The 22,594-nt window shown below is 33.6% G+C and overlaps 1 protein-coding gene and 1 non-coding gene across 2 annotated transcripts; one reads left to right on the top strand and one right to left on the bottom strand.

Moving 5' to 3' along the window:
- The first annotated feature begins 14,944 nt into the window (after positions 1 to 14,944).
- On the top strand, positions 14,945 to 15,048 carry LOC112495921 (small nucleolar RNA R71). The gene has a single exon (XR_003062339.1). It is a non-coding gene; the product is annotated as a small nucleolar RNA R71 (small nucleolar RNA).
- A 1,772-nt stretch (positions 15,049 to 16,820) lies between these two features.
- Positions 16,821 to 17,924, bottom strand: LOC127898866 (uncharacterized). The gene has a single exon (XM_052431363.1). It carries the CDS (start codon positions 17,922 to 17,924, stop codon positions 16,821 to 16,823), a length of 1,104 nt encoding a protein of 367 aa, XP_052287323.1.
- Between the last annotated feature and the right edge of the window lie 4,670 nt (positions 17,925 to 22,594).

Here is a 22,594-nt window from a genome sequence, read left to right as displayed (position 1 = left end):
ATTTGCTAGCTCCTATACTTGTACTACACACACCATTTATTTATGGCCTTAAAACTTGATGAATTTTAAATCATTTTGAGATTTAAAACTCTTCAATAAGCCATTTAATGCATGAAACACAAAATCGTAAAATCATAAATCCACAAGCATATCAAGTCATATAGTAAAACATGAATTAAGATTCAACATTCATCATTCCAAGCTCATGCCTTATCTTTATAAAATGCTCTTCACTAAGAGGTTTTGTAAAGATATCCGCAAGTTGATTTTCAGTGGAAACAAATTTAATTACAACATCCCCTTTTTGAACATGATCTCTAAGGAAATGATGTCTAATTTCTATATGCTTAGTCCTAGAATGTTGAATGAGATTCTTGGAAAGATTTATAGCACTAGTATTGTCACATAAGATAGGAATTTGATCAAGCTTAATACCATAGTCTCTAAGGGTTTGTTTCATCCATAGAATTTGTGCACAACAACTACCTGCGGCAATATATTCTGCCTCGGTGGTTGAAAGCGCAACCGAGTTTTGTTTCTTACTAAACCAAGAGACAAGAGAATGGCCTAGGAAGTGACATGTTCCACTAGTACTTTTTCTATCAACCTTATACCCAGCAAAATCGGCATCCGAATAACAAGTTAAATCAATATGAGTTCCTCTAGGATACCAAAGGCCAAGATTAATAGTGCCAATTAGATATCGAAAAATGCGTTTGACAGCAAGCATGTGAGACTCTTTAGGACAAGATTGAAATCTAGCACACAAGCAAACACTAAGCATAATATCAGGCCTACTAGCAGTCAAGTAAAGTAGGGATCCGATCATACCTCGATAAGTCTTGATATCAACTTCCTTACCTTTCTCATCTTTGTCCAGCTTGATGGTAGTACTCATAGGAGTGCTTTTTGCTGTTCCATTATCATAGCCAAATCTTTTGAGTGGATCTTTCACGTACTTGGCTTGGTTTATGAAAATTCCTTCCTCGTTTTGTTTGATTTGAAGACCAAGGAAGTACTTCAACTCTCCCATCATACTCATCTCAAACTCTTGGCTCATACATGATGAAAAATCTTTACATAACAACTCATTAGTAGAACCAAAAATAATATCATCAACATATATTTGAACAATAAGTATGTCATGGTTCTTATGCTTAACAAAAAGAGTTGTGTCCGCTTTTCCCATTGAGAAATCATTATCCAACAAGAAATTTTTAAGCCTATCATACCAAGCTCTAGGTGCTTGTTTTAAACCGTATAAAGCCTTGGATAACTTATACACATGATCTGAAAATTTTTCATTTTCAAAACCAGGAGGTTGTTTCACATAAACTTCCTCCATAATGTATCCATTTAAGAAAGCACTCTTGACATCCATTTGATACAAAATAAAATCTTTATGACATGCATATGCTAACAACATCCTAATGGATTCTAATCTTGCTACAGGTGCAAAAGTTTCATCAAAATCAATTCCTTCTTCTTGGTTGTAACCTTGAGCCACTAATCTAGCTTTATTTCTTACAACCACACTGGATTCATCCATTTTGTTTCTAAATACCCATTTAGTACCTATAATGGATTGATGTTCCGGATTAGGAACTAACTCCCACACATTGTTTCTCTCAAATTGATTCAACTCCTCTTGCATTGCCATAATCCAAGATTCATCATTTTCCGCATCCGCAAAGGATTTTGGTTCAATTTGAGAATTAAATGCAGCATGCTCACATGTGTTCCTAAGAGATGATCTAATGGTAACACCTCGTGAGGGATCTCCTAAAATTACATCTTTAGGGTGAGAGGATACATACCTACACTCCTTGGGGAGTGTTTGTGAAGTACCTTCATTTTGCTTTGCATTTGGTTCTTCATGATGTTCCTCTTGAATTCCAGGTGGTGCGTCTTCTTGGTTCTCATTTGATGCTTCTTCTTGTTGTTCTTCTTCTGCATTATCATCAACAACAACTTTCTCCGTAGAGGAGGGGTTAGACTCATCAAATGTAACATGCATAGATTCCTCCACAACTAAAGTTCTTTTATTATAAACTCTATAAGCTTTGCTTGAATTTGAATAACCAAGAAAGATACCAACATCAGATTTTGGATCAAATTTACCAAGATTATCTTTTGTGTTTAAAACAAAACATTTGCATCAAAAAACTTTAAAATAACCAATGTTGGGTTTTCTATCTTTCCAACGCTCATATGGAGTTTTATTAAGATTACGTCTAATCAACACCCGGTTTAAAACATAACAAGCGGTGTTGACGGCTTCGGCCCAAAAATACTTAGGCAAAGAATTTTCATTCAACATGGTCCTTGCCATTTCTTGAATAGACCTATTCTTTCTCTCTACTACTCCATTTTGTTGTGGAGTCCTAGGTGATGAAAATTGATGTTCAATGCCAAAATCATTACAAAAATTTTCAAATGCATGATTTTCAAATTCTCCACCATGATCACTTCTAATACAAGTAATAGAATAACCTTTTTCATTTTGAACCTTTTTAAAGAAAATTCGAAATGCATCAATGGCATCATCCTTATTAGCTAAGAATAATACCCATGTGTATCTAGAATAATCATCCACAATAACAAATGCATAATATTTGCCACTTAAACTAGCATATCTAGAAGGTCCAAATAAATCTATAAGAAGTAATTGAAGTGGTTTTGAAGTAGAGATATGATTCTTGCTTTTGAAGGAAGTTTTGATTTGTTTTCCAAATTGGCATGCTTCACAAATTCTATCTTTTTGAAAACTGATTTTTGGAAGGCCTTTTACTAAATCATTTTTCACGATTTTTGAAATCAAATCCATGCTTGCATGACCTAATCTTCTATGCCACAACCAACCATCATCATGCAATGCGGAAAGACATTTCTTATTTGTTGATGCACAATCTATATTAATGGTATAGACATTAACACATCTATTTCCTACAAACAAGACTTTCCCATCACATGCATTCTCAATGACACATTTTGATTCATCAAAGATAACTCTATATCCTTTATCGCATAATTGACTAATACTAAGCAAATTGTGTTTCAAGTTTTCAACCAAACACACATTCTCAATGAGAGTAGAGGATACATTACCGACATTTCCAATCCCAATGATTTTTCCTTTTGAATTATCTCCAAACGATACATCTCTACCATTTTCGATCTTAGTAAAGCTTGAGAACCAAGAATAATTCCCTGTCATGTGTCTTGAACAGCCGCTGTCCAAGTACCACTTATTCTTCTTCTTCTTCAAGCCCTGTAGAGAAAATCTCAAGTTTTAGGTACCCAAACCTTTTTGGGTCCTTGAGAGTTAGCAATGGTTCCTTTCGGAACCCAAACACATTTCATACCATAATATGCATTTCTCTTTACTGCACATCTATTTTTCATATGGCCATCTTGATTGCAATAATGACATACAATTTTATTGTTAATAGATGTATTCTTCACAAAATAACTCTTGTAAAATTTTTGTTTTAAATTCAGTTTATAACCTATGCCACTTTTGTCAAATACACATTTTTGTGAGTTTAGCAAATTGTCCAACATCTTTTGCCCATTTGTGAATTTTAGCACAATTTCATTTAGTTCATTACTCTTCTTTCTAAGCATTTCATTCTCATTTTTCAAGTCATTCATGTGTGACTCTAAGTGCTCATGTGAAGTGCTAGAGTTCTCAAATAATGCAATACTATCATGTAATGTTTTGTTTTCTAATTCTACGCATGTGATCTTTGCACTAAATGATTCATTTTCATTCTTAAGCTCCATCATCTTTTTTTTAAGACATATATTCTTTTTACCAATCTTCATTAACTCATCATGCAAATCATTAAAAGCATCATGCAATTCATCATAAGTAGGAAGATCATTTACCTCATCAAGTTCATTACATGATTCTTCCCCAACAGCTATGAGAGCTAAGTTTGTCATTTCTTGTTGCTCATCATCGTCACTTGTTTCCTCATCACTATCATCCCATGTGGCCACCATAGCCTTCTTCTTGAATTTGTTGAGAATAAGACATTCCGGTCGTATGTGTCCGGGCTTCTTGCATTCATAACAAGTGATTGGCTCCTTCTTCTCCTTCTTATTCTTGTAGCCTCTGAACTTTCTCTGCTCATTATTCTTCTTGTAAAATTTTCTGAATCTTCTAGCTAACATAGCCAACTCCTCATCATCCATTTCGCTTTCCTCATCACTCTCACGTTTTGAAGCCTTGAGAGCAATGTTCTTCTTCTTTTCCTCATGCCCTTTTTCAGCTGCCAAATCTTCTGAATACGAAATAAGAGAGCCAATTAAATCATCAATAGGTAACACATTTAAATCTTTGGCTTCCTCAATGGCAGTCCTTTTTGGTCTCTATTCCTTAGGTAGTGACCTAATGATTTTCTTGACTTTTTCGCTATTTGAAAAAGTCTTTCCTAGAGCACATAGAGTCTTCACTATGTCCGTGAATCTAGTATACATAGAGTACACATTTTCATTTTGTTCCATTTGGAATAATTCATATTGTCGAGTGTACCTACTTATTTTAGATTCTTTCACTTGATTCGTGCCTTCATAGACAACCTCAACTTTGTGCCAAATCTCATTAGCACTTTCGCAACTAGACACTCTATGAAACTCTTTCTTATCTAGTGCACAAAACAAGGCATTCATGGCCTTGGAATTTAGAGAAGCTTTTCTCTTTTTGAATTCATTCCAATCCCGTGAAGGTTTTGGAATATCTTCTCCAACTTCATTTTTAGTCAAGGGCATGAAAGGACCATCATTAACGATTTCCCAAATCTCATAATCTAAGGCTTGCAAGTAATTTCTCATCCTAGTTTTCCAATATGGGTAATTGTTTCCATCAAAGTAAGGTGGTCTAGTGGTGGATTGCCCTTCCCTAAATGTGGAATCATTTTGAGTTGCCATTGATCTTTAACTCTAGATGGTTAAATCTAAAGAAGAGCACCTTGCTCTGATACCAAATGAAATATAAATGTGCAACCCAAGAGGGGGGGGGGGGGGAATTGGAAATTTAAAAATTATCCTAGCAAATCCACACAACAAGTAATCTAATGTCTTAATAAAAATTGAAAGCAATAAGTTCGTTCAATCAACACACAATAATTAAATAGCAAGGAAAGAGAAAGCAAACTCAAGGATTTTTACGTGGTTCGGCAATCCCCGCCTACGTCCACGCCTCCAAGCACACCAGGCTTGAGGATTTCACTATCCAAGCCTTTCCGAGGCTTTAACCGATTACAATTGACTTCGCGGTGTCAATAAACCTTTACAACAAAGAGATTATCTCTCAATCTCTTCACTCAAGTGTCTCACACACTCAAACTCTTACAAATGAATTAAAGAAATGAAAGATACAATGAAACTCACTCAATGAGTAGATATTCAAAGATGAAGAACAATGAATGATTCAATGAATTGTGTTTTACAAGTTGAAGGCTCAAGATATCATGTGTGCTTTTTGTTTTTGTTTGTTGGAGAGCTTCAAAATGAGTTGGATTTGAGTTCTTATAGCTTGAGCTCGAAAACTAGCTGTTACTCACATTCTGGGCTATCTGGTTTGCCGTTTTATGGAATCCGGTAAGCCGGATTTATGTTACCGTTAAGGCAAAATTCAAAATTTTGCCTAACCGGTTTGCCGGTTACGAAATCCGGTATGCCGTTTTCATTCTGGATGCTTACTGCCCCGAATCCGAATTTTCAGTTTCTAGAATCCGGTAAGCTGCTTGCTACAGTAACCTGCTATAGTGAAATTTTTCTCATATTTTCAATTTGACCCTAAAACTTTATAAAACTGTAGTATGGCCCAAAATATTATAAAAGTTTGCAAATAGGTCGAATTTCAGAATTTTAAATAATGCTTTCTCAATCCCACAACTTTATGAAATTATGACTTCGCCCAAACTTTATGAAATTATAGAATGGCCCAAAAACATTTAAATAGTTTCAAATAGGTCCAAATTCGAAATTTAAAACACTATCAAAGATTTTAAAATTACTTTCATTTTAGTCCAAAATGCTTTAATTCCATAACATCATTTTCTTATAATAAAAGCACAATTCATAAATCTTTACTCAATAAATACATGTGATTTGTTATCATCAAAATCAATATTTATAGCCATATAGGCTAACACATAATGCCCCTAAAATAGATAAAATACTTAATTAAAATAAAACACACATAATTAAATCACAAGAAGCTTACATACATAAAAGTAAGGGTGTTAGTAAGACTTGAAATGTAAAATGACAATTTTCTCCTTTATAAATATACATTTTCTAACACTTAACACACCCCCCAACCAGTTTATTGCTAGTCCCTAGCAAATAAAGCGAAAACAAAATTCAAATCCAAAATAATAATTTTTTTTATTTTTTTTAACAATCATGTTTATTCAATCAGACTAATGATAATAATAAAATAAAAGTATCTACAGTCTAAAGAAACATCACACCCACATCAACCATCCACATGAATCAGCCCAGTAGACTTTGTCATAGCTACTTTCAAGAATAACATGTTAACCCGCAAAATCTCACTGGAAATAATGACACTCTCATAAAGAAATTAAACCCAATAAAAATAGTCACTCCAATGAATGGTAATTGAGAGAAAATAATACAGAAATGATATCACATGCTCTCACCAAGATGAAATAAATATGCCATCAGCTTAAAAATAATATGATCTCAAGTCAAATAAAAATGCTAGTCAACCCAATTTATATATTTTTTTATGCAACACTACATATTTTTTGCCCATATAACTAGCTTCTACTTCAGACTATGGTTCCCTAAAATCAAGAATGACTTTTATTAGGACGTAACGTAAGCTAGGGACATGGCTAACAAAGGAGGGGAAATAAGGAAAACAAAGTGCATGTTTGAGAAAAATATAGCGATTGTTTTTTGGAAGTTACAAGGTGGATTTCATCTATTATTGTTATTTTTATTTTTGAAAAAAAATATTTTTTTTTGCTTTTGTTTGGCATAACTTTACTGAATAAAATAATTATTTACATTTTTCTCAAACATAAATAGGTGATGGAACTTGTAAGATATTGGGTAATACTTCATATCGGAGTGGGTCAAGATGATAAGTTTGACAAAGAAAATATTTTTTTTTAAAGGCTCAAAAGGGTTAATTATGGATATTTCATAAAAGGGATGGCTAGAAAGCCTCAAATGGATCAAAGATGGCCTTTCCATCGTCTTTTAGGGCTCTAAATAATCTTCCATATCTACTAGTTAGATAGGCCTTCAAATGTAGCAACACACATTTTTTCTTTTTTTTATTTTACAATTTTTTTAAGGGTTAACTCAAAAGAAATCTAGAGATCGTGTATAAAATAATAAACTGATAAGCTGTATAAAGAATGAGAAAAAAAGGTTACTCTTCAAGAAAAATGATAGGCTCAAAAACTCACTTGGTACTTATTATGACATGTTCATTCCTTCAAGCAACTCATATTTGTCTCCGACATCAACATGTAGAGTAGCAAACATAGCGTAACATCACTTAAGACCAAAGATAATACAAATACTAAAATTTTAAATTAATCATGTCATCCAATGTTAAAACAAATCACATAATTTTTTTTTCAAACAACATCCTACCCCCCAGCCTATTCTAAACATGAAAGGAAAATATGCAAGCAGAAATGTGAAAATGATGCAAAAAAACTAATTCAAAAAGTTACACTTAAAATGATAGAAAAAGAAAACAATTTTTTTTTTAACTAAGAAGATGCGTTTCTAGAGGCACTACACTCCATATTCAGCCATCTTCGACTCAAAAATTTAAAAATGTATATTTATAAAGGAGAAATTAAAAAGAGGAAGAAAAATGAATATCAAAGCTAAATAAATAAAAAGAAAATATCTGAATTTTTTTCTTTATTTTTTTTGTTTTTTTTCAAACGATGAAGATGCGTTTCTAGAGTCACTACACTCCATATTCAACCATTTTCAACACAAAAAGTTAGCAACAGTTAGTTTCTACAATAAAAAATAAGTAAAAACTTAACCAAAATTCTACAATTATCGACTATTCCTTGCCCCCAACCAGAATGAAACATTGTCCTCAATGTTTTAAAGAAAAAAAGTAGAGTTTAGAAGACATCACCTGGGTGGTGCAATATAAAAGAAATTATTTACAGACAGAGAGTTAAATCTAATTTGTACTTCTTACTGCGGCTACTGTTACCATCATTATTTGGACTCTCTAGCACAAAGGTCCATGGGTCTGGCTCCAGTCTATAAGCTTGTAACAGATCAAGTAGCTCATTAGTAGTGTGAGCACAAATAAAAAGCTTTTTCGCTATGGAAGTAATGAAATAGTTTTTTATTGCATGGTTAAGAAATGCGATGAAGCCATCATAAAAGTTATTGACATTTAACAAACCGATGGATTTCTGGTGAATGTGCAGATGGGTCCAAGATGCTAGTGTGATAAGTGCCTCTAGTGTTGCAAGATCTCTTGGAAGGAAAATAAAAACATCAGCACGATTAAGCATTTCAATTATTCTTTCTTGCATACCTGAGACGACTAACTCTTCTCCAGTCGGTGAGTTAGACAAATTGCCCAAAGATTTTAGGGCTCTTGGGATGATGCCTAACACTTGGCTTCCTCTGACAAAAGCAGCGTCTGCGACCAATTTTGATAACCCTCGGTTACCTCCTCCATATACCAAGTGTAATTTTCTCTCTGCTATGCTTCGACCAAGATCTATGGCTGCCTCAACGAACTCTTTATGTTTGCCATAGTTAAATCCAGAAAGCACATAAATGTTCTTGAATTGTCTATTGGGAGTAGCTGCCATTGGGATACTTCTCAAAAATAATTTGTGAGTGCTTGATAAAAAATCATATTTAATAATCTTGGTGACAGTGGGTCACAACTGTGTATGAGGTAGCATGTCAATGTCAATTAACGTGTAAAGCACATGGCTCGCGAGTCAAAAAGGAAACAGTAAAAAGAAAAAGAAACAATGATAAAATAAAATTATTAAAGACAATAATGCAAATGATAAAACAATAGTGAGATAAAATAACAGTGAAGTAAAAGGATATTTACAGGTAGTTGCAACTGTGGCTCACATCTTCCTCTGGTTTTACGTCCAGAAACAGCTTGAACGCCCTCTATGGGTCGAGGATAGGCTTCCCATCCAGTTTTCTTATAAACTGTCAAACATGATCGTTTATAGTCAGATTCCCAAGACTATATCGTGCATGCTCTTTATGAAATAATGGCCATAACTGGAGAATTACTCCTTGCACATATCCACTGGGATGCGTCTCAAAAGATAAAAGGATATCATCCAATGACTCCTTATTCAAGCCATCCCTAATGAATTGAATCTTATCTTCCATGTTATCAGACACCATTCCTAAAGAACATGGGTTTTTATTGCATCTCATTCTGTCACATTTATGACAAGCAACAGAAATTCTTCGAGCTCTTCGTTTTCTTCTATAATTTCCTTTACCACAACCAAGCATGTATGCAATAAATTTTGGAGGTAACTCACCTGCCAATCGTACTTTAGCCTCGATTAACCAACAGATGTCAGCAGGTATGTTATTCCTCATGAGCAATCGCATGCATTCGGATCGAGCTTTATAGATTGTAAGGAGGGCATTCTGAGGAAGTGAAGGGAATCGATTGTGAAGCTTTGCTAGAATCTCGTTTCTGTCCATACCTTCACCTCAGAATATCAGTTATTATGGGAAACTGAAGTAACCGACTTGATTGTCATGGAGTACCATTATCAGCCACTTCACCGGGGTAACAAATTAAAGCACACAAACAAAGAAAAACAAACTAAAACACATAAAGAAAATTACAATCGTCCTCTTATTGAATTTACCTCAAGCTCCAACTGGATGTTGTAGACACTTCTCTCAATGTCTCTGAGTTGGCTTTCTAAGTCCTCAACATAGGATACTAACTCTGGTGGTTGCAGAGCCCAAATACGATGTATTTTACAAAATTGAATATGCCTTTTGAGATGAGATTTTACACATTGAAGTGGTTTAAGAATGTCCATGAGGAACTGTTTAGATATGTCACTCATGATTAATAATGAAAAGAGAAAACTTAATGGTTAAACAAACACACTTATGCAAAAATAATTTCAATTAGCAAAAGAATAATAAAAAGAAAAGGAAAAAAAATCAAATCACTGAAAAGAAAGAAAAAACTCAATTCAAATCTGGTGGGTCACTCAAATTTATTTCGGTGTCCTCTCCATGTGGTTGGTACTCTAGATATGACTTTAATTTTTGACCATTAGCTTTAAATGTGACACCGTTCTTTGGGTCCTTAATTTCAATTGCTTCATGTGGAAAAATAATGTGAATAATAAATGGGCCAGACCATCGAGAGCGTAACTTACCTGGGAATAGGTGCAAGCGAGAATTGAATAAAAGCACTTTTTGACTTGGAGTGAAAGATTTTCTCATAATTTGCTTGTCATGAAAGACTTTTATTCTCTGCTTGTAAATCTTAGCATTTTTGTATGCGTCATTGCAAATGTTTTCAAGTTTTACCAGTTGTAATCTTCTTTCTGAGCTAGCTTGCTGCATGTCAAAGTTGAATTTCTTGATGGCCCAATATGCACGATGCTCGAGTTCCACATGTAGGTGGCAAGTTTTTCCATACACTAGCCTGTAGGGTGACATCCCAAGCGGGGTCTTGAAAGCCGTTCTATATGCCCATAATGCATCATCAAGTCTTAATGACTAATCTTTTCTGTCTGGTCTCACCGTCCTTTCTAATATGTGCTTTATTTCTCAATTGGAGATCTCAACTTGGCCACTGGCTTGCGGATGATATGGGGTCGCCACTTTGTGAGTGATGGAATACTTTGTCAAAAGAGCTTTGAATGCTTTGTTACAAAAGTGGGCACCATCATCACTGATCGTTGCTCAAAGGAATCCAAAGCGTGAAACAATGTTGCTTTTCAAAAATTCTATCACCACCTTGTGATCATTGGTTCTACATGGAATTGCTTCTACCCATTTTGATACATAGTCAACAACAACCAATATGTATTGATGGCCAAAAGAATGGGGAAAGGGTCCCATGAAGTCAATACCCCACACATAAAAAATCTCAACCACTAAAATTGGATTTAATGGCATCATATTCCTTCGCGTAATGCTCCCCATTCGTTGACACCTATCACATGAAAAACAGAAAGTGTAAGCATCTCGAAATATAGTTGGCCAATAAAAACCACATTGTAAAACTTTAGTTGCTATTTTCTTAGTACTGAAATGACCTCCACAAGCTTGTTCATAGCAGAATGAAAGAAATTCTTTATTTCTGTAAAAAAATTTAGCTTTGTATTGCTTGGTCCAATGCTCTGGAAGTTGACCTGTAACAAGATAATTAACGATATCAGCATACCACGGTAATACTTTCACACTTATCAATTGTTTATCTGGAAATGACTCATTCAATGGTAATGATTCCATAATTGTGTCAAAATGAAGACGAGAGAGATGATCTGCCACAATATTTTCTATGCCTTTCTTATCTTTAAATTCCAAGTCGAATTTATGTAAAAGTAACACCCAACGAATTAGTCTAACTTTTGCATCTTTTTTTGTGAGAAGATATTTAAGAGCAACATGATTTGTGAACACAATTATTTTACAACCAATGAGATAAGATCAAAATTTTTCCAATGCAAACACTACTGCTAACATTTCTTTTTCAGTACTTGAATAGTTCAACTATGCATCATTCAATGTCATACTAGCATAGTAAATAACATGGGGAATTCGATCAACTCTTTGTCCTAATACTGCTCCTACTGCATAATTAGATGCATCACACATGAGCTCAAATGGTAAGCTCCAGTTTGGGGGCTAAATGATGAGTGATGATGTCAACAATTGCTTTAATTTTTCAAAAGCCACAAGACATGAATCATTAAAGATAAAAGGTACATCCTTAGCAAGTAGATTGCGTAAGGGTCTAGAAACTTTGCTAAAATCTTTAATGAAACGTCTATAAAAACCAGCATGTCCAAGGAAAGATCTTACTTCTCTGACTGTTTTGGGTGAAGGAAGATTAGAAATGAGATCCACCTTGGCTTTGTCAACCTCAATACCTTTGCTCGAAATGATGTGACCGAGAACAATACCTTATTTTACCATAAAATGACACTTATCCCAATTTAAGACTAAGTTCTTCTCGATACATCGCTACAGAACTAGTGTTAGATGATGTAAACATTGATAAAATGAATCACCAAAGACAGAAAAGTCATCCATAAAGACTTTAAGGAATCGTTCAACCATATCAGAAAAAATGCTCAACATTCATCGTTGAAATGTAGCAGGTGCATTACATAATCCAAATGACATCCTCCTATATGCAAAAGTGCCAAAAGGACAAGTGAAAATGGTCTTCTCTTGATCTTTTGGTGCTATGGGGATCTGATTGTATCCTGAGTAGCCATCTAGAAAGTAATAAAATTCATGGCTTGCTAATCTATCAAGCATTTGATCGATAAATGGTAAAGGAAAATGGTCTTTACGTGTAACAGAATTCAACTTTCTATAATCAATGCATACACGCCATCTTGTAGTTATTCTAGTTGGTATTAATTAATTATTAGCATTGGTAACTACTGTGACTCTTGACTTTTTAGGGATAACTTATACAAGACTGACCCATGAACTATCAGAAATTGGATAAATGATACCTGAGTCTAATAGCTTAAGGACTTTAGTTCTAATAACTTCTTTCATGTTAGGATTTAATCGACGTTGCATTTCCCTAGTAGGTTTAGCATTTTCATCAAGGTGAATGTAATGCATGCAGTCTACTGGGTTTATACATTTGATATCTGCTATGGTCCATCCTAATGCTCGTTTGTGCTCTTTTAAAACATCCAACGACTTATTTTTTTGTTCGTCGTTTAGGGATGATGAGATGATTACTGGTAGAGTGCTTTCTTCTCCCAAAAATGCATATTCCAATGTGTTCGGTAATGGTTTGAGCTCGAGTTTCGGTGGTGATTCTGATAATGGGATGAATTTCTTTTCTGATGATGCTTGTTGTTCAACTCTTGACTTTCATTTATTAGTGTCCATGGATAGTCCTGAGTCAAGTAGGGCGTTGACCTCATTGACTGATCTGTCAATATCAAAATTTAAACCAAAGTGAGTTAACCATGTTGGTAAAGGGTCATCACTAAGGTTTGAAAGAAAAGTGGCATAAACTAATGCTTCAATTAAATCCACATCAACAATTTCATAATCTGCATTATGAGGTTGTTTGGTAATGTTGAAGATGTTCAGCTCTATAGTCATGTTGCCGAATGACAACTGCATATTTTCAGTCCTGTAAGCGTCTGTAGTTGCCAAGAAAGGTCGGCCTAGAATAATGGGGATGCGCTTCTTTGAATCTTGTATTGGTTGAGTGTCAATTACAATGAAATCAACGGGAAAATAAAACTTGTCTACCTGGATAAGCACGTCCTCCACAATACCATGAGGTATTTTCGTGGATCGATCTGCAAGTTGTAACACCACTGGAGTTGGGTGTAATTCTCCCAGTCCAAGTTTTACGAAAATTGAGCAAGGTAACAGATTTACACTAGCTCCTAAATCCAACAAAGCATTCTCAATTGTGTAGTTCCCTATACTACATGAGATAGTGGAGGAGCCTGGGTCTTTGCATTTTAAAGGAATTTTGTGTTGGAGTATAGAACTAACGTTTTATGTTAAAAATACCTTATTTTGAATGTGAATGTTTCTCTTTTTAGTACAAAGGTCTTTAAGAAAACTTGGGATAAGATGAAACCTATTTTATAGCATCAAGTGAAAGGATGTTAACACTTACCTGTTTGAAGATTTCAAGAATCTCACCTGTGGATTTTCCCTTCTTTCCTTTAGCTAACCTCTGAGGAAATGGAGCTTTGGGAACATATTCTCGTGGGTTGGTTTCTTCTTTCTCTTTCGATAGTGAGTCCTCAACATTCACATGTACAATTTGATTTTCTTTTGTCACCGGCATCTCCACTTTATTGTCAACTTCTTTTCCTTTTCGCAAGGTCATGACTGCTTTGACCTCTCCATGCTGCTATGGTGAATTGGTACTTGCTTCATGTACTCCTTTAGGATTAGGCACTGGTTGATTTGGAAATTTACCTTTCTCAACAGTCATTGCCAAGGTCTGAACTGAAGAAGCAAGTTTTCCCGCCATCTTCTCGAAGCTTGAAACTGATTGGGCTTGTGAGTTGAAGCCTGCTCTCATCTTAGTCTATCAATGGTGCAGTTTTATTGCTTAATCGTAGAGTGAGTAACATTCTTAAAGTTCTTGAATGCATCCTCCCATGGTCTGGGTTGAGAGTAGTTCTGGTTCTGATTGTATGGTCTAAATGGTGGCTGAGAGGCTTGAGGAATTTGAGGAATTGGTTGCATTGGTGGAGCCAGAACTGTTGGTCCATTTTGTTGGAATCCTTGAGACCATGAAAAATTGGGGTGGTCTCTCCATCCAGGGTTATATGTGTTGGAGTATGGGTTGTAATTTGATGGTTTTCTCATTACACCAATGGCATTGGCTTGATCTGAGTATGAGTCATGGTCATGTGGCTCTATTGATTTAGTAGTCGACAATGATACTATTTGTCGAGAGAGACCTTCAATTATCGCTTTGACTTCTTTAATTTCTGAACATGACTCACCAATGTGAAATTCATTTACTCCCTTAATTCTTTTAGTGTTCCTGAGCGACCAACTCCGTTGTTGGGAATTATCCGCTTGTCGCTGGAAGAATTCCCAAATCTCTAATGCACTTTTTGACATTAGCTCTCCTCCACTTGTTGCCATTAGCCATTCTTGCACATTCGGCAATAATCCCTCCAAAAAGTATTGGCATTGGTGTCATTTCTCGTACCCATGATGTGGACACTTCAAGAGTAGCCTATTGAATCGCTCCCATGTTTCGAAAAACTTCTCGTATTCTCTCTGTGTAAACTCTGAAATTTCCTTGCGAATAGTATTAGTGTTATGCACTGGGAAATATTTATTCAAAAGTTTAGTTACCATTTGTTCCCATGATGTAATGCTATTAGCAGGCAATGTATTGAGCCATGAACGAGCTCTATCCTTTAAAGAAAATGAGAATAATCTAAGTTTAACATCATCGTCTGAAAAATTCTCATATTTAAAAGTTTGACAAACATCATGAAAATCATTCAGATGATTATATGGGTCCTCATTTTCTAGGCCATAGAATACTCAAACTATAATTTTAATACTCTATATTCAAACTATAATTTTAATACTCTCTCATTTATATTTTGCCTCACTTTTACCAATTAATTATTTTGTCATTTAATTCTATGTGTATGGATAAATATAGAATAAAGTACCTAATGTGCCACACTATATTAATGTGTCGACATTATGTCAAAATACCATAAAATCCAGTGAGATTTATAAATTAATATGACATAAAAATAATTAGAAAAGAATGAAATAAACTTAAAAACTTATTTGAGAAAATAATAATAATTAATAGTTTGAAACATTGAGCTTCACCCTTCACCTCAGCTTAATAAAATTAGCTACTCATATTAAAAGAAAACACAATACTCTTTTTATTTGATAAACTTTTTGAAATATATTACAAACAAAATTGATACAAATGAAAACAAGAAAAGAAAAGAAAAGAAACAAAGAAAAAAAGAAATTCTTCAGCTGCATTTTATTCTCTCTCGGCTTAAGCTGTCAAAATAGCTCTCCCCCTTCAGCTTCCCAATACTTCGGCTTTTATAGGCAACAATTGCCTCATTTTCATTCTTTTGATTCTTATTTAATTTATTATTATATTATTATTTTATTTTTTATAATTTAAATAAATGTTGAGAAGTGTGATGGCCAGGAGGCGTGATGGCCTCCTGACCATCACAGGCAACCAATGTTTTGGTTGCCTTTTACTCTTTTGTCTTTTTGTTCTTTTTTTATTTTTATTTTTATTTCTTGTTTTTATTTTTTTATTATTAGATCTCCTCAATTGTGTTCCAGTACTTCTTCTTTATTTCCGCTTTCAATTCCAATTCCATCTTTATTCCTGAAAAATATTTACAAGATAAAAATTAACAAATTACGAATTAATTTAACATAAAATATATTTGGGAAGTATTAAAATAATTTAGAAATAATGAACGCATAAATCGACACAATAAGTGAAAAACTAATAATTTTATCTTTATTAAATGTACACTTTTTAGTGTCAATCACACCCCCCAACCAGCTTATTGCTAGACCCTAGTAATTTAAGCGATAAAACTTTAGAGAAATTTCAAAACCAAATTGAAAATCTTTTTTTCTTTTTGAAAAATTGTGTTTACTTCTTTCATCAGATTAATGACAATAATCAAATAAAAGTATAAGCATTATCTTCAGCCTAAAGAAAATCACACTCGCTCAATTCAGTAAAATCCTGTAAAATGATCAATCATCAGAGCTACATTAATCAAGCCACTTTTAAGAATGATACATCAAACCCCAAAATCTCACGATTAAGAGTGACTCTCTCAAAAGAAGATATACCCCAAATTAATTTGTCACTCTAAAAAAAATGTTAAATTTGAGAGAATAATAAAATAATATCACATGCTCTCACCAAGATGAAAAAATAATGCCCACAGCTTAGAAATAAAACGATCTAAAATCCAATGAATTACTAGAAAATTTATTTTTATTTTTATGCATCACCACATCTTTTAGTCCATATTACCAGCTTTTACTTCAGACTATAGTTCCTAAAAATCGAGAAGGACTTTTATTAGGACGTAACGTAGGCTAGGGTTATGGCTAACAACCTCAACCTGAATGTGTTCCTCAATGATTGGCTCGATGAGATCAATTTCCTCATTCTCATTATCATCATCTTCTTGGTGGTGAGGTTGTTTACACATGTTGAACACATTGAGTTCCAGTGTCATGTTGTCGAAAGATAAATTCATTAATCCATTTCCGCAATTTATCAAACCATTAGCTGTAGCTAAAAATGGTCGACCCAAAATAACAGGAATTTGTGTGCATTCATTAGCAATTGGTTCCGTTTCCAGAACAATAAAATCCACAGGATATATGAATTTATCGACCTGGACTAATACATCTTCAATTATTCCTTTTGGAACCTTAATCGATCTATCAGCAAGTAAAAGAGTGGTAGAAGTTGGTTTAAACTCATCGAGATTGAGTTGTTGGTACACTGAGTAAGGAAGCAAATTAACATTGGCACCAAGATCAAGTAAAGCATGTCCAATTTTATGATCCCCAATAGTGCAAGAAATAGTTGGACAACCAGGATCCTTGTATTTCAAAGCACTATTGGTTGAGAGAATAGAACTTACATGTTCTGCTAGAAAAGCTCTCTTTTGCACCTTATGTTTCCTTTTCATCGTGCACAGATCTTTCAGAAATTTAGCATAAGAAGGCACCTGTTTAATGACATCCAGCAGAGGAATGTTGACCTTAACTTGTTTAAAAACTTCATAAATTTCTGGATTGTGGTTTGATTTCTTTGGCTTGATTAGTGCTTGAGGAAATGGGGGTACAGGAGGAGAGTTGGTTATTTCTTCATGGGTTAAAGGTTCGACAGACTCTTCCCTATTTTCTGAAATTGAATCTTTACTAGTTTCACGAGGGTCCACAATGTGTTTTTCGACCACTTTACCACCACGAAGGGTTATAACTGATTTGACTTGACTCATATTTTGGTTTCCTGAATTTCCCATTTGAGGATGTTGTTGACTCTTGGGGTTTCGTTCAGGTTGAGCAGGAAACTTTCCTTTTTCATGTATGGTCAGAGCAAATGTAAGTTTGGAGATAATTTTTGTCAAATTGGTTAAGGTTTGCATCGTTTGGTTATTGATCGACTCTTGTTTTTCAATAAACGAATGCAATGTGTCTTCCAGAGTTTTTCTTGGTGGTGGGACATATGGTGGGTAACTCTAAGAGTTTTGAAAATTTTGACGTGGAGGAACTGATTGTGAAGGTTGTGCATGATTGTCATTTCTCCAACTGAAATTTGGGTGCTTTCTCCAACCAGAGTTGTAAGTTTGAGAGTATGGATTTGGATTTGGCCTTTTGAAATTGTCAAGGACATTTACTTGTTCATGCAAGCTTTCTCTCAGAGCTGGCAAAGTTGGACAGTCCTGCGTAGAATGGTCAGTAGAATCGCAAACATAACATGAAATATTTTGAACAGACTTTACATGATCATTCTTTTTCGACTCTAATGCTTCGACTTTTCTAGCTAATGATGCAAATTTGGCTTGAAAATCATGGTCTTCCCTAAGGTTATGCATGCCTCCACCAGATGGAGATGACTGGGGTTTACTTGATGACTCATAAGACCCAACTGTATCCCAGTGTTGTGCATTTTCTTCTTTATAGTCAAGATAGTCTAATGCATCTTCAGGATTTTTATCCCTAAACTCACCATTACACATCATTTCAATGACTTGTCTACCTTGGGATGTTAATCCCTCGTAGAAACAAGACACTAATCTCCATGTTTCAAAATTGTGATGTGGGCAAATGTTAAGTAGTTCTTTAAACCTATCCCAACATTGGTACAGAGTTTCCCAACATTGGTACAGAGTTTCTCCTGGTTTTTGAGTGAAAGTGGTGATTTGTCTTTTGAAAGAATTTGTTCTGTGGGGTGGGAAGAATTTTTTCAAAAATTGTGCTTGCATTTCATCCCAAGTTCTGATGGATTCTGAACTAAGATTTTGTAGCCAAGTTTTAGCTTTATCCTTAAGTGAGAAAGGAAAAAACTTAAGCCTGATTATATTCATGCTACATTTTTTATCAGTACATGTGTTACAGACTTCCTCAAATTCCCTTAAATGCAAATATAGATTTTCAAACTCAAAACCATGAAAAGTAGGAAGAAGTTGAATGATACCAGGTTTGAAATTAAAACGTGATGCATCAGGAGGGAAAACTATGCATGATGGTGACCCTGTTCTAGTAAGATGCATGAAGTCTCTAAGAGTCTTAGGTTGTTCATGAAGATTTTGCAAGGCTTGGTCATTTTCGTGCTCCGAAAAATTTTCAGCTCCTATGTCAATCATATTTAAGGGTTGTGCAGGTGATTTTCTAATTAATCTACCACTATTTGTACGAGACCAACGACGCATGCAACGCTAATGATGCAAAAACACTAAATGAAAATTGCAGAAATAAAAGTAAACTGAAAATTAAATAAGCAAAAAAAATGCGAAATAAAAATAAGCAAACTGAAAAATAAATAAATAAATTAGGCGGTGAAACCAGCCATTAAATGAAACAGTTTAGGCGGCATTTTAAAACCAACCATATAATAAAACATAAAATTAAATTAATTAATGCACAAAAATAAATAAACTGAAATTAAAATGCTAGGCGGTAGAACCGACCATTTAAACAAAAATACATAAATTAACAAAATTTAAATAACAGTCAGGCGGTAGAACCGACCATTTAAAATAAATACGAAAAGTAAATTACAGAAATTTAAAGAAATAAATTTGATTTGGGGACTGATTTGCAAAGGTTTCTGGGCTAAGATGAAGTTTCTCATAAATTTTATGGATAATGTTAAGGTTTGAAAAGAAGAGGGGTGCTAACTAAAGTTGTACAAAAAGAGAATAAAATAGAATAACGGAAAGATGGTAAAGACAAAATAAAAAAAATAAAAAAAATAAAAAAAAAGTAAAGACAAACTAACACCAAATTTAGAAAACTCCCCGGCAACGGCGCCAAAAACTTGATACGACTAAAAATTTATTACTCTCAAGTATAAGAGTATCTAGTTATAATATAACCCGGTGAGACCGGGGTCGAACCACATGGAGTTTTAAATCTAGTAAAACTAAGAAAATTAATTGTGGGAAAAAGAAATTATTTGAAATCAATTTAAAAATAAGCTAAGGTTTATGATCCACTCTCTGTATTCAAACTATAATTTTAATACTCTCTCATTTATATTTTGCCTCACTTTTACCAATTAATTATTATATCATTTAATTCTATGTGTAAGGATAAATATAGAATAAAGCACCTAATGTGCCACACTATATTAATGTGTCGACATTATGTCAAAATACCATAAAATCCAATGAGATTTATAAATTAACATGATATAAAAATAATTAGAAAAGAATTAAATAAACATAAAAACTCATTTGAGAAAATAATAATAATTAATAGTTTGAAACATTGAGCTTCACCCTTTACCTCAGATTAATAAAATTTGTTACTCATATTGAAAGAAAACACAATACTCTTTTTATTTGATAAACTTTTTGAAATATATTACAAACAAAATTGATACAAATGAAAACAAGAAAAGAAAAGAAAAGAAACAAAGAAAAAAAGAAATTCTTCAGCTGCATTTTATTCTCTCTCGGCTTAAGCTGTCAAAATAGCTCTCCCCCTTCAGCTTCCCAATACTTCGGCTTTTATAGGCAACAATTGCCTCATCTTCATTCTTTTGATTCTTATTTAATTTATTATTATATTATTATTTTATTTTTTATAATTTAAATAAATGTTGAGAAGCGTGATGGCCAGGAGGCGTGATGGCCTCCTGACCATCACAGGCAACCAATGTTTTGGTTGCCTTTTACTCTTTTGTCTTTTTGTTCTTTTTTTTTTATTTCTTGTTTTTTATTTTTTTATTATTAGATCTCCTCAATTGTGTTCCAGTAGTTCTTCTTTGTTTCTGTTTTCAATTCCAATTCCATCTTTATTCATGAAAAATATTTACAAGATAAAAATTAACAAATTACGAATTAATTTAACATAAAATATATTTGGGAAGTATTAAAATAATTTAGAAATAATGAACGCATAAATCGACACAATAAGTGAAAAACTAATAATTTTATCTTTATTAAATGTACACTTTTTAGTGTCAATCACACCCCCCAACCAGCTTATTGCTAGACCCTAGTAATTTAAGCGATAAAACTTTAGAGAAATTTCAAAACCAAATTGAAAATCTTTTTTTTTTTGAAAAATTGTGTTTACTTCCTTCATCAGAGTAATGACAATAATTAAAAAAAAGTATAAGCATTATCTTCAGCCTAAAGAAAATCACACTCGCTCAGTTCAGTAAAATCCTGTAAAATGATCAATCATCAGAGCTACATTAATCAAGCCACTTTTAAGAATGATACATCAAACCCCAAAATCTCGCGATTAAGAGTGACTCTCTCAAAAAAAGATATGCCCCAAATTAATTTGTCATTCGAAAAAAAATGTTAAATTTGAGAGAATAATAAAATAATATCACATGCTCTCACCAAGATGAAAAAATAATGCCCACAGCTTAGAAATAAAATGATCTCAAATCCAATGAATTACTAGCAAAATTTATTTTTATTTTTATGCATCACCACATCTTTTAGTCCATATTACCAGCTTTTACTTCAGACTATATTTTCCAAAAATCGAGAAGGACTTTTATTAGGACGTAACGTAGGCTAGAGTTATGGCTAACAAAAAAAAGGTAATAGGGAAAACAAAAATATATGTTTGAAAATTAGGGGACTTTTTGGAGATTATAAGGTGCTTTTTTTTTCTTTTTGCTTGGATTTTTTTCTTTTTTTTTAATTGATATATACATATCATCTTTCTTTTTTTTTTCTTTTTTTATAGCACCATTATTAGGAATACATAATCATCCCTATTTTTAAACATAATTGGGTGATGAAAAACATAAACATTAGGTGATACTCCTCATTGGAGTAGGAAAATATGATAGGTTACCAACGAAAAGGTTTTTTTTTTTTTTTTCAAAGGCTCAAAGGGGTTAACTATGGATTCTTTATAATAGGGTTGGCTAGAAAGGCTCAAACGGATCAAAGATGGCCTTCTGTCATCTTTTAGGGTTTTATATAATTTTTCATATCCACTAGTTCAATGGACTTTTAGATGCGGCTGCACAAACTTTTTTTTTTTTTAAATATTGAGATCTTATACAGTAAATTGTGAAGCTGTATAGGCAAACAAGGTTACTCTCCAAGGATAATAGGCTCAAAAACTCGCTTGGTCTTTTTATAACATGTACATTCCTCCAAATGGCTCAATCAATTTCACTCTCCCAATTTCTCAATTTGCGTTTCAACATGCAAAAGGAAAAACATAGTGTAACATAACTCAAGGCCAAAGATAATACAAATACCAAAATTTGAAAATCGTCATGTTATTCAATTTTAAAAGATCACACCGAAAAAGAAAACTCTTTTTTTTTTAAAGAAACACTAAAAGAAATTGGGACTGATTGCAGAAACTTGAGGGAGATAATTAAGAGAAAAAGAGAAAAAGACCGAAAACAAAAGGTTAGAATTTTTTTTTTATTATTTGTTTTGGAAGAAAACACAAAAATTAAGAAGATGCGTTTCTAGAGACACTACATTCTATATTCTGCCATTTTCGACTCAAATTTTTATCCAAAGTTAGTCTTTACAACAAAAATTAGTAAAAACATCACTAGGACTGAGACATTCCACAATTATCAACTATTCTCTCCCCCCAA

This window comes from Citrus sinensis, chromosome 7 (genome assembly GCF_022201045.2).
Source record: "Citrus sinensis cultivar Valencia sweet orange chromosome 7, DVS_A1.0, whole genome shotgun sequence".
Lineage (NCBI taxonomy): Eukaryota > Viridiplantae > Streptophyta > Magnoliopsida > Sapindales > Rutaceae > Citrus > Citrus sinensis.
This window is presented reverse-complemented; position numbering and strand designations above follow the sequence as displayed.